General features: G+C 62.1%; 1 protein-coding gene across 4 annotated transcripts in view; it reads right to left on the bottom strand.

The window, feature by feature from the left end:
* The window catches only part of HTRA3 (HtrA serine peptidase 3), a 28570-nt gene that overhangs the window by 6299 nt on the left and 10009 nt on the right, over window positions 1-12262 (bottom strand). The window contains exons 2-7 of one of the 4 annotated variants that reach the window (XM_039838034.1): window positions 10396-10495; window positions 7663-7885; window positions 6871-7065; window positions 6218-6250; window positions 5332-5446; window positions 3457-4273 (exon numbers count right to left, since the gene is read on the bottom strand). In XM_039838034.1, coding sequence (XP_039693968.1) covers window positions 4137-4273; window positions 5332-5446; window positions 6218-6250; window positions 6871-7065; window positions 7663-7885; window positions 10396-10495 — 803 coding nt within the window. In that variant the 3' untranslated portion in view covers window positions 3457-4136. Of the gene's footprint in view, window positions 1-3456; window positions 4274-5331; window positions 5447-6217; window positions 6251-6870; window positions 7066-7662; window positions 7886-10395; window positions 10496-12262 lie in introns of those variants that run through there. The other 3 variants (XM_039838035.1, XM_039838033.1, XM_039838032.1) reach the window with 3 other exon arrangements.

Below are 12262 nucleotides of genomic sequence, written 5' to 3'. Positions count from 1 at the left end.
GGGGCACAGTAGACGGTGTCGGGATGGAGTTCAGTCGTCGGGCACCAGCGTGGTGTGGGGAAACCCCACGCATTTGGTGACCGGAAGTGCAGGAAGCCGAGGGGTGTCCTAGCTGAGCAGATGCAGGAGGAGAGCTTTTCCTAAACTCCCGACGCCAAGACCAGCCAAGAAAACGAGGCCGGCGCCCCTGGTGCAGGTAGTCGCAGAAAATCTTTAAACGTCTTCAGTGGATCAAATTCAGTGACAAACAGAACGGAGACGAAATCGCGTGTGAGCGAGGTTCATCCCAGGAAGGCGAGGGCGGCTTAACACTCAGAAGGCAACCAAGGCCGGACCAGAAAGGAAACCCGTCATCCCCCCAAATGCTGGAAAAGCATCTGGCAAGATCCAGCATCTCTTCCTGACAAAAACGAGACGTCAAAGGGAACCTTTCAACCTGATGAAGGACGTCTGAGCAAAACCTTTATGAATGTCATACTTAATGGTGAAGCACTGGCGGTGTCTCCCCAAGACCAGGGATGGGGCAAGGACGTCACCATGTCTCAGTGAGCAGTGGGAAGGTCTAGCCACGCGATGAAAACGAGGCTTTCAGACTGGACGGGAAGAAGCAAAACTGTCTTTATTCCCAGACGGCATAGTCTGTGGAGAAACGTGAATGGAATCCACGGAAATATACTGGAGCTGATGAGTTATCGAGGTCGCGAAATCTTTTATGATCAATATACAAAACCGATTTTATTTGTGTGTTCTAGTAACAATCAGAAACGGAAAAAATTTAAATACACCAATTATTATAGCATCGAAATGATGAACTACTTGGGAATAAATCTGATGAAAGACGCGTAAGACCTTTCTAGACCATCGAGGACTAGAAAATGCCACCGAGAGAAACTCACAAAGGCGTAAGTGATGGGGAGATGCCCCGTGTCCGCGGGTCAGAGGACTCAGTGTCATCGAAGTGACGATTTCCCCCACCCGGACTCGAGATTCAACACGACCTCCACGAAAATACCCGCAGGGGTTTTGGGGTGGGAATTAACAAGCTGATCCTAAAATTCGTGTGGAAATGCAAAGGATCTAGAACCAAAACAGCTTCGAAGAGGAAGCACAAAATTGGAAGGCGGCCGGCGCCTGACACACGACTTGCCCTCCAGCGACAGTCGTCGGCACAGTGTGGACACAGAGGCAGACGGACGGACAAGAGGAACAAAGCGTGCTCATTTTTTTCTCGACGACACCTGCAAAGGCAATTCGGCGCTGAAAAAAACGGTCTTTTCAAGAGATGGTGCTGGGGACAACTGAAGGGCCAAAGGTGGGAAAGAAAAAACGAAAAAGAACTTGAATCCATACTTCGCACTACTTTAAAAAATGAATTCAAAATGCATCCTAGTCCTATATGTAAAACCTCAGCAAACGTAGGAGAAAATCCTTCTGACCTTCAGGTAGCAAAGATTTCTTAGACACACCACCGAAGCCACGAGCACGATCCATTAAAAACAAACAAACAAACAAACAAAAAAACGGGTAGACTTGATCGAATTTACCAAACTTCTGTTCCTTAAAGACAGTTGAGAGAAAGAGAAAACGCGCCTCAGGAGAAAATACTTGCGTTCATTCGTCGGATAAATATTTGCATTTGTTTGTCTGATACACTCCCATCCAGACGTACAGAGAACTCTCAAAACTTAATCATACTAACATGAGAAACTAAATTTGTAAAATGGGCAAAATACTGAAACAGACACTTTGCCCAGGAAGGCTGATGGCCGGCACCCCATGGAGGCGGGGGAGGGCAGGAGGCCTGGCCTGTGGGGTCTCCCCGGGGAGGTGGGGCTGGCCGGTTTGGAGCAGAGATGTGAAAGGCGTGCTCAGGCGGGCACGGGTCTGCGCCAGGAGGGGCCGAGAGGAGGCAGCAGTCCTGGTGGCAGGACTGGGTGGTGGAGCCCGAGGCGGTGACGGGGCCGGCACGGGGACAGACCCCGAGGCTAGCAGAGCCCCTGCTGCTGGGTGAGAGCAGGTGGGGAATCTGCAGGGTTGGAGCTGACGTTACCGGGGGTGGGGACCAGAATGACACAGGTGCTTGGGGAGCAGGGGTGTCTGATGAGCAGTTGTACGTCCGGTCTAGAGCTTGGCGAGAGGCCCAGCCGGAGAGGTCAATCCGGGGGACTCGCTCTCTAGGTGGCATTTGCACCCACGAGGCCAGGTGAGGTCCTCGGAGTAAGAGGGAGGCCTCGGCCCTCTGCCCTGCTCCTGACCTGGGTACGGGCCGCTGGTCAGCTCCGCTCGTCCCCCAAAGTCATGCCTCGAATGAGGAAGACCCTGTGCTCCCCGAGCTTGTGTGTGAGCAGTGCCCCCGGCAGGCAGGCATGCAGCCCGGGGACAAGTCACAGTCCTCAGTAGGGAGCCCCTCCCACCTGAGCCAGCAGGCAGGGGCAGGGTGGAGGGGGGAGTGGGGGCGCAGCTCTCCAGACTCCGCTGGTGGGGGACTCATACCAGCGTCAGTGGAAAGCCGCCTACACCACCAGCGTCCCCGCGGGCCGTCCTGCATACTGGGGAGCCCTGGGGGCCTGGAGTTTGGAACCAGAGGGAGAGGCGGCCACAAGCACCGTGAAGGCACCGAAGCCGCGAAGGGCACCCTTTAAAGCGGTTGACGTGTGTGACGTGCACCCCGCCTCCGTCAGAGACCAGAAGCAACGGCTTCCGGGGCATCGGGGCTCGTCCTCGATCCGCCCCGGGCCCCCGGCCCAGGAGATGCCCTCAGCTCCGGCTGCCGGGGCCTCTGTCACGTCAGCCCCCGTCCCTCACTCACACCCTACATCCCGCCCTCAGCGAGTCCTGCTGGCTCAAAGTTCAGAACGTCCCAGACCCGCTTTGCAGATGAGGAAGCTGAGATGCGGGGCTGGGAAGGACCGCAGGCCGCACCAGGGTGTCAAGGACACTGAACCCTCTGGCACCTCGGAGAAGGGGAAGGGACGGGGACAGAGGCAGGCAGAGCGCCCAGTGAGAACCCCCACTCCTGCCTCCTCTGCTGCCACCTGCACTCCGCACGCGTTTGGGACTCTGGCACGTGTGACCTTGACACCTGGAATGTGCATTCTGGCCCCTTCTTCCCGGTGACCCCCCAGAGCCTCCCCGCGGCTCTCCCTCGGCTCTCAGATCACAGCGGTCACCCCCAAGACACGTGAGGACTTGCATGGCGGCTGAGGTGCCGTCTCCCAAGGCTCACGGAGGGGCAGACACCCCTCACCGCCCACCTCCGTTAACTCAAACACTTCCGTGGGGTACGCTCCTGGGGCCGGGCTGAGGCAACGCTTTGGCCCCCGAAACCAGCACGGTGGTTGCTCTTTCCCTGAAAGCCGTCAGCGGCCTCTGCACCCCTCTGCACCCCAGCCCAGAGAGGGACTAGACGTGAACCTTAACTGACGTATCCTTGATCTAATACAAAGATGGTTTGTGTGGGTTTTGATAATTTGATACTTTTATTTTAAAAAAAGCAAGAGTGAACACCAGTCAACTTCAGAAGGATTTTAAATCCTAGACCTGGCCATTCAGCTAAGATTTATCGGGCTCTCGAATCAGTGCACACGGCCGTGGCGAGGTGACGGGTCTGGGGAAGAGGTCAGTCTCCTAGGGGCCTGGAGCGAGGTCAGTGCTGACAAGGGCAGTCCCTGTACGACACGGGCAGGACCCGCGGGCCCTGGTGCTCGTCTGTGAGAGGTGAGGGAGGGAGGCGAGGAGAGAGGGGACGCTGTCCATCCCAGCCCCAGCACAACGGTCACCCCGCAGCTCAGTCTGAGCAAAGCGCAATCCCACCGACTTCCAGGGAGGCAGCCAAAGTCAAGGCACCTCGGACCAGGAGGTAACGACACCGGGAAAGCCTGGTTATTCGAGAAGGGACCTAGGCTACGACGGGTAGGGAGGAGCAGCCCTGGGTCAAGCTCTGAGTCTCCTAGCAGCCAAGGGGAAAAGGGCTCAAGAGGTTAGGTGGTCCCTGTGACCAACAGAAGCCTCGGCTCCTTGAGGGGAGACTGGCTCTGCCCTGGCTCCAGGCTACGTTCGCATAAGGGACACGGATGAACCAAACGGAGTCCTCCGTAGCAGCTCCTCACGGCACCGGTCCTGGCTGGACTGGGCTCTCAGTGGAATGCTGGAGGGAAGGTAGGAGGACACAGGAACGCAGTCTGAAGGTTTCCCAGGACTGAGTCGGGCCCAGGCCGGGCTGGCCAGGAGCGGCCGTGGAGACAAAGTGGCGGGAAGGAGAGGCTCGCTTGGGCTGAAGGAAAGGTAGAGGCCACCAGGAAAGGTCTTGAGGTCAGGAGAAGAGTGACCGTCCCCTGGAGCTGGTCGTGACCACTGACTTAGCCCTCGCTGGGGAGAGCCACCTGTGCCTCGTCAGAGCCTCTCCCAGATGGACAGTCACAGCCGCCTAGCAGCGGGCAGGACGGGGTGGACACCCCTGTGTGGGCGGGGGCGGGGAGGTGGAGGCTGTGAGGGGCGACTTCCAAGGAACAACGGTTTGGGCTCTCCTTCCCTGGTCACGCCACCTGGCAGTCTGCACGGCCAGAGGGCTGAACGAGGGAGGACGTAGGGATGGACAGGAAGGAAGGACAGGAAGCAGGAAGGAAGGGAGGATGGGACGGAGGATGAGCAAATAGAAGGAAATAAAGAAGAGCGGATGGATAAATAGATGGGTGGGTGGATGGGTGGGCTTGATGGGTGGATGGGATGGGGTGGATGGGTGGATGGGTGGATGGGTGGGGTAAGTAGGTAAGGCGTGCTGATTGACAAGGGTAGGCTGACGGGTGGATGGATGGGTGGACGGTGATGGGTGTGGATGGGCGGTGGGTGGGGTGGGGTGATGGATGGACGGGGTAAGTGATTGGGCGGCAGATGGGGTGGACGGGTGATGGATGGATGTAAGTATTTATAGTGGGTGACAAATGTGGGCGGGTGGGTGGGTAAGTGGATGGGTGATGGGTGGTGGGCTGGATGCGGAAGGGAGAAAAAAAATCGCCGACGCCTCCACAGAGCAGCTCCAGACAAGGGGAGCCCCGCAGAGCTCTGGCTACAGGCAGGGAGGTAATGGACTACCCCCGAGGATCTGAGGAGCATTGGGGGGTTAGGGGGGCAGGGAGGGTGCCATGAGGTGAGAACAGAGTGGAAGATCTGAGAGAGGCTGAGGTTGAGTTACTCCAAGATCTCAGGACCTCGGGCAGCTGGCAGTGACCAAGGGCACGCCATGCTGAAGGACAGGCTGGCCCCCGCTGGAGGCCGCAGGCCTGAGCCCTGCAGTGTCCCCGGCCCCAGGCAGCCCCTGAGGGCGCCCTCTACCTTTCACGTGCTTGTCCTGGAACTCTGTGAGGAAGCGTGCGATGCGGTCCGAGGGGATGGCGAAGGAGATGCCGGCTGCGACCTTGAGCGTGTTGATGCCGATGACCTCGCCGTCCTGGTGGAGAGACCAGAGCAGCCATCGCTGCAGAAGCCCAAGCGGCCACTGCCCCCGGCTGCAGAGCACTGTGTCCAGGGCCCCAGCGCCTGCCCGGCTGTCACGCCCCTGCCTGAGGCGCTCTGGGCCGCAGAAGCCTCCCCAAAGGGCCCTCCCAGGTTCACATCCAGGGCCCCACCTCGCCCACCGCTTTCCTCCACCTGACTCCGCCTCTCTCGCTGGAGCGAGCCAGCCGGCAGCCCCTCAGAGCCGTGCCCACTGACCCAGGGCACCCCCAGGCAGCGCTCACCCCCAGAGGGACGTGAGAGGAACCGTGGGGATTAGGCCTCCCTGTCTCCCTCCTTTCCGGAAGCAGGGCTGGGGTGAGTGGGGCTGGGGCAGCTCACAGTGTCCCTCACTCCATCATCCCTGCCCCGCTCAGCCCTCCCGCCTGACCGGGCTGGAGCAGTGGACTGGATCCGCCCCCAGCCATCGGCCGTGGGGACCACACATCCCTGTGGGGGCTCCTCCCCACAGCCTGGCACGCACCCCCAGGACCAGCGTCCTGCCCATTGCAGGGGTGACATCCTAGCAAAGCCACCAGGGTCCCCCGTTGGGGACAGAGCCTTGGATCGAGGCACACTTCGTTTGCCTGGTCCCGCCTGGTCATCTGGGGCTCTCAAGGCGGGAGGACCCGGGGGTCGCCAAGAATCTCTCACCAGCCCTGTCTGCCCAGTAGACATGTGGGCAGAGCCCCAGAAAACCAGAGACCCCACTCTGGAGGACACTTACCAGGTTCACCAGCGGTCCCCCGGAGTTCCCGTACTGCGGGGGTGGAAACGTGATGTTAGCTGTGCCCTGAACGCGCCCGAACCTCTTTCTTCCAACTACCACGAGCGGCACAGAGGTGCGCGGCCGAGTCTCACGCCCCAGCGGCCCTGAAAGGCCTCGTCACCACCCCATGTCACAGATGAGGATGCTGAGGCCCACAGAGGCCGAGCCGACAGTGCGAGGTGACCGGGCCTGACCCCCAGGCTCGCTCAGACTCGCTGCAGTGTCTCCGCCACTCGGGCAGCGGGGCGGGCCGCTCTGGACAAACACTGACGTTTGCGGCAGAGCCCCCGAACCGCGGGAAACCCGGGTAGGCGGGCGCGAGGGCGCCTGGGCAAAGCGCTTTGTGGCAAAGGCGCCATCCAGAATGATAACTTAGGAAGCACTGACTGGGGGGTGGTCTGCGCTGACGCCCCAGGGGGAGGCTCGGCCGCCACGTGCTGCGGGGCTGTCCCCACCCAGTCAGCAGCCTCCAACCCCCAGGGCAGGCCTGAGGCCATGGGAGTGGGGGCTCCGCTTCATGGAAAAAGCTTTCTGGCAAATGGACGTGTCGAGCGCTGGGGCGGGCTCTGGGGACCGGGGCTGAGCCCCGGAAGCGACCGCTGAGCACTCACGTTGATGATGGCGTCCGTCTGGATGTAGTCCATGTCCGAGTCGCGCAGGCCCAGCTCCCTGCCGTCCCGCTGGGCCGTGCTGACGATGCCCGTGGTCACCGTGTTCTGCAGGGCAAAGGGGCTGCCGATGGCCACCACGAACTCGCCCGGCCGCAGGTCAGCCGAGTGGCCCAACAGCAGTGCTGGGAGCTTCTTCTAGGGGCGGGGGAGGACATGGGACGGAGGGTCAGCTGTCCGCCTCGGTGGGGCCAGAGCCAGGTCACGCCCAGGCCCCTGGAGGGGCACCCAGCCTCGCGGCCACTGCTCTTCCTTCCATTCAGGAGCTTCCCCCCTTTCTACCGTCTGCCACCATGGCACGTAAGGACTTATTTTCTTTAAGGAGGCTTTTTTCCCAGCACCTGGGGGACTGAAGTGGAGGGACAGGCCATATGTCCCACGTGCTTCTCACAGGCCTATATCACCCCCGCGGGACAGCTGCGACCCTGGAGTGGGCCGGGAGGGACGATGGAAGTTCCCCTGGGCTTCGGGGGACCTCCGTGTGGCAGCGACTGTGAGCCGCACCGTCCATGGCCCGCGGGCGGCAGCTCTGCTCCGCCCTGCGCCTGGCAGGGGGAACGCGATGGGTGGGTGTCGGAGACCCTGGTTTCTCTCTGCCTCGACCTGTGACGGGACAAACGGCCAGTCCTCCGGGCCTCGGTCCCTCTACCTGTCCCTGAGAAGGTCAGGTCGGGGTGTCTCCGAGCTCTGAGTCTGGAAAGGCGCCTCTGCCCCATCGCCCACACCCCCACTCACTTTGGGGTGTATCTTGACGGTGGCAATGTCCGACTTCTTATCGATGTCTTTGATGGTGGCCTCGTAGGTGTCCCCATTCTGTAGCTGCACCTTGAGCTGATGCCGGCCCGAGACAGTGTTGGTGCTGGACACCACGTGGGCGTTGGTGACGATAAGGCCGGCCTCTGACATGACAAAGCCTGAGCCGCTGGAGAGGGGCACGTTTCGGCCGAACAGCGGGTGTCTGCAGGGAGTGGGCACAGGGGCGTTCAGGGGGTCAGGGACCGAGACACCAGGCCATGCCTGGCCTCAGCGTCTGGCACTGTAACAGGAAGGCCGAGCCCCTGTTGGGGGAAAGAACAAGAATGTGGGGTCCCCCATACCCAAGTTCAAATCCTGGTTCAGCCACTTACTGGCCATGGCGTTGGCCAGGTCACTAAGTCTGACCCATTTCACAGCCATAAAAAGGGGACAATAATCTCTGACTTGCAATTTGCCGGATGAGACATGAGGCCATCACATTAGGCCTGTGGTGACACAGCAGCCACTGGACCAGCACTGGAGCCAGACAGCCCAGGATCTGAATCTCAAGCCCGGCCCCCACTCATTATCTGCTGACTAAGAGCGGGTGGTTTAACCTCTCTGAGACCCAGTCCCCCCAGGAAATGGGACAACACCACCTACTCCGCTGAGCCGATGCCTGGTGCCTAAAGCACCTGGAGGCAGGTAATCACTCCACGGACAGGGCTGCGGTGGGCAGATGAGCACTGCACTAATGTGCATATGGCATTCGCCGGACCGTCAGGAGCAGGTCCTCAGGGAATGTTAGTTTCCCAGTGTCTGACTCTGCAGAGAGAGGCTGAGCAGGGGCCCGGCTCCCACCCACCCCCGGCCCCGCCCTCCAGCCAGCTGCTGGAAGCCCCAAATGGTGTGAGGAGGTGTGCTGGCGGCAGGCTCTGCTCAGCGACTTCCACACCAGGCACTATGCTTCTGAGGACACAGGGGACGAGGAGCACCAGACGTGGCAGGACGGGGCTCAGAGACACCACGCGATGCCCGGCCTCAGCGTCTGCCTCTGTAACAGGAGGCCAAACGGCCACGCAGCTGGCACGGGCCCAAGGTCGGCATTCACTGACAGTGTTCGTGCCCGGCCCTCTGCAGGGTGGGTGGGTGGCCTCTGCGACCCCAGTGGGGGCCTGGCGGGAGCAGGGACCTGGTACCCGAGGGTGTTCTGCAGAGACAAGCAGCAAAGACAGGCTTCAGGGCAGGGAGGGAGGGGCGTCCTCAGGGACGTGAGTGTCTGGGCTGGACAGGACGACGGCTAACGTCACCGAGCGCTCCCCCTGAGCCCGAGACAAAGCCATTTAATGTTCATGGTAGGTACCCTACAAGGGAGGCAGGTCTCCAGTTCACAGGTGGGGAAACTGAGTCCCAGAGACACGAAACACTTCCCTGGATGGGGCAGGCAAAGGGCAGGGTAGGGGTGACCACAGCATGTGTCCACCCAGCTCCATGTGCACCCCGGTAAGGGGCCACACCTGAGTGCCTCTGGGAGTGCCTGCCCCCGGAGCCTGCCCGGCTGGACATACGCGGTGCTTGTCTGTGGACGGGGCCCGAGGCGGCCCGGAGTCACAGCAGAGGCTCGCCTGCTCTATGACCCTCTGTCTCGTCTGTGTCTGGGGCCCATCCACCTGGGCCTCGCCTGCCCGCCCCCGCGGACATCAGCCTCCGAGGCTGACGTGGACTGGGCTGTAGTCAGCAATTAGCTAGCTCAGGGCCCAGTGCCCGGGGCCTCCTGGAGAGACGCTGCCCTGTCTAAGCCACCTGTAAGATCACGGACTTAGTGCAAGTGCCACTTAGCATGTCCAGCGGTAATTTCCTCAATGACGTGTCTCGGGGTCTGGGGCCCACGGGAAGTGAGGGGTCAGCGTGTTGCAGAGGACTCGGACCTGAGGACCGAGACCTGAGGTCACAGCCCGCCTCGGCCCTGGGCAGCTCTGTGAGCCTGGGGCATCCAGGCCTCTGCTTCCTCCCCAGGAAATGGGAACAAGGCGGCCTACCCTCTGGGGTCACGGGAAGATGCCGACGGCAAGGCAGCAGCAGCGCCCCGGGGTGCAGGGAGCACCCGCACTGTCAGCCAGCCCTGAGGGGTGGCCCGGGCCTGGCTCTCGGGGGTGAGTCCCATGGGCGCCGGCTCGCTCATCTAAGAGGTGAACGTCCGCCAGTGCTGAGAAGTGCAGGCAAAGCAGCCACCAAGGCACAGGGCACTCAGGAGGTGTCACACGCGTCACTATTCCGATGGGGCTGGAATCATGACATTTGTCCCTGAGATGAGGGGCAGCGATGCCCAGTGACAAGGGCTCCCGCTGGACAAGCCTGGTGCCCAGCGAGCGGGGGGCCCTGTGCTGGGGCTGGGGACCGCGGTTATTTATCTGGGCCGTGCCACACGGCCCCCCTGGAACGTAGGCACGGAGTCGCGTGAATGAATGAAGGACCACGGTGACCACCCACTGCACGCCCGCTCAGCACCGACGGCCCGTGCGGTGAGGGCTGCTTCCCGCGTCCCTGGTGGGGAGATCAGAGCGAGACCGGCGATGTCCTCCCCATGGGCACGCAGCAGCCGGGCGCCCGAGGGAGGGCCGCTGGCACCACGCCCGCTCGAGTGTCCACTACCCCCGGCAATAGAGCCGGGTCCAGTTCGGGCCCCAGCAGGCAGAGGGACGCCTGGGAGGGGCGGGGAGGGGCCGCACGCACCTCAGGAAGAGCTCTATGTGGACCACGGCCGGCGCGATCTTCTCCACCACGTCGGCGATGAAGTTGAACTTGTACCGTGGGCTGGTCAGCTGGTGGAGGCCTGCAGTGGCGGGAGGGAGCCGGTGCTTGAGCAAGACCCAGAAGCTGCCCAGAAGCGCTCAGGGCGGGGGAGAAGGCAGCTCCGCCCCGGCCCCCTCCAGGGACTCTGAGCAGCACGGTGACACGCAGACGTTGGGGAACAGGCGCGCACGCCCCAAAGAATGGTTAACGCTGAGCTTCCTCAGGTCCCCTCGCTGGACCCTGCCAGGCCAGCCAGGAGGTTCAGAGAGGTTGGGACACTCCGGGCTGCACAGCCGTGGTGGCCGCTCAGGCTGGACGTGGGCTGGTCCCCCGGGTGGTCCTCCTCCTGCACAGACAGCAGTGCCCAGAAAACCGTCACCGCCCCTCGCCAGCTCTGGCCCATCCCTCCAGGCCTTGGGCTGGTGCGGTGACCAGACCAGGGCAGAGAGCCCCTGGACCATCGCCCTCGAGCTGCCCCCCGTGGCCACAGTGTGGCCCATCCTGGGCTGGGTCCCCATCTGCGTCTAGCTCGGCCTCACCCCGGCCTGGCTCTCCAGGAGGTTCACAAACTTCTCCAGAACTTTCCCCGGCTCAGATTTCTGCTGCCGTCAGCAGTGGGGCCACCGCCTGCTGGGACCACAGGCTGGAGGCATGTTGGTGGCGTGAGGCCCACACCCTTGGTCCCCCTGCTCAGGCGTGTGCCAAGGTTCCTAGGTCCCTGCCAGAGACCAGTGCTATCTGAAACCATGCTGCCCAGCACTGCTTGTCAGTGGCCCCGGAGCCCGGGCCAGACACTGGGCTTCGGGTCCCACACGCACGGGCTTGGCTGGTCACCGCCACTTTCCAGCTGTGTGGCTTCAGGCAAACCACTTGCCGTCCCTGATTCCTCTTCTGAAAATGAGACCGAAGACCCCCACTCCCCCGGCCCGCAGGTGTGAGTGCGACTTGCAGATATGTGGCCTCAGATGTGTGGGTGGAGCCCGCCTCCCGCCCCTCTGCCTGATGCTGGTGCACACGGTGATCCTGGCCCGTGAAACCCACTTGTGCAGCTGCTTCCTCTTGGTGACCTCGGGAAGTGGCTGTGCATAGGGACCTGGCGAGTCCTAAGGGAGGCGGGTAACCTGTCTAGCGCAGCCACAGAGCCAGGCGCAGCTGTCCCCATAACCAGTGTGGCAAACGCAACCCCTAACCACATCCCGACTGATGCCCCGACCGTCCTGGGCAGCAGCCAGGCCAGGGGCCAGTGCCTCCACCTTCCAGGTGGGAAGATGGGCCTCGGTGAGAGGAATGTTTGTGCCCGAAGACACCCGTCCGGTTAGAGGACGAAGCGGCTCCCTTCCCTAGGGCCCTCACCCGACCCCGACTGTCCATTCGGCCCGAGAGAGGGCTCGGGGCCCAGTGGGTGCTGGCTCGGGCTCTGCGGCCGGGTGGTGAGGAGGGCCCTGTGCCTCCCCGCCGATCCTTCGATGTCTGCCTCTCGAGCTGCCCGCGGGTGCTGGCTGAGGGCCTCGCCTACTTCGGTCAACTTGAATCAAAGACCTCCTGTCCACGGGTGGCCAGAGCCCGGCTGGGAGACGCAGTCCACTGCCGGCCACTGCCCAGCTCCTCGAGGATCAGACGGTGGGTGACCAGGGGCCCTCCCCCGAGAGGCAGAGCCCCCTGGTGGGGCTGGTCCAGGTCGGGAGGTTGTGTTAACGGGCAGCGCAGCGCAGGGCTCCGTGCTCCCGGCACACACAGCGCTCAGCACGCTCACTCTGTGCTGGATCGCCGGTCCTCCTGGGAACTGGGGTGAGCTGTCCATCTGTCA

Source organism: Pteropus medius, unplaced genomic scaffold (genome assembly GCF_902729225.1).
Source record: "Pteropus medius unplaced genomic scaffold, Ma_sr-lr_union100, whole genome shotgun sequence".
NCBI lineage: Eukaryota > Metazoa > Chordata > Mammalia > Chiroptera > Pteropodidae > Pteropus > Pteropus medius.
The sequence above is the reverse complement of the archived record's forward strand: the minus strand, read 5'-3'. Positions and strand labels throughout refer to the sequence as shown.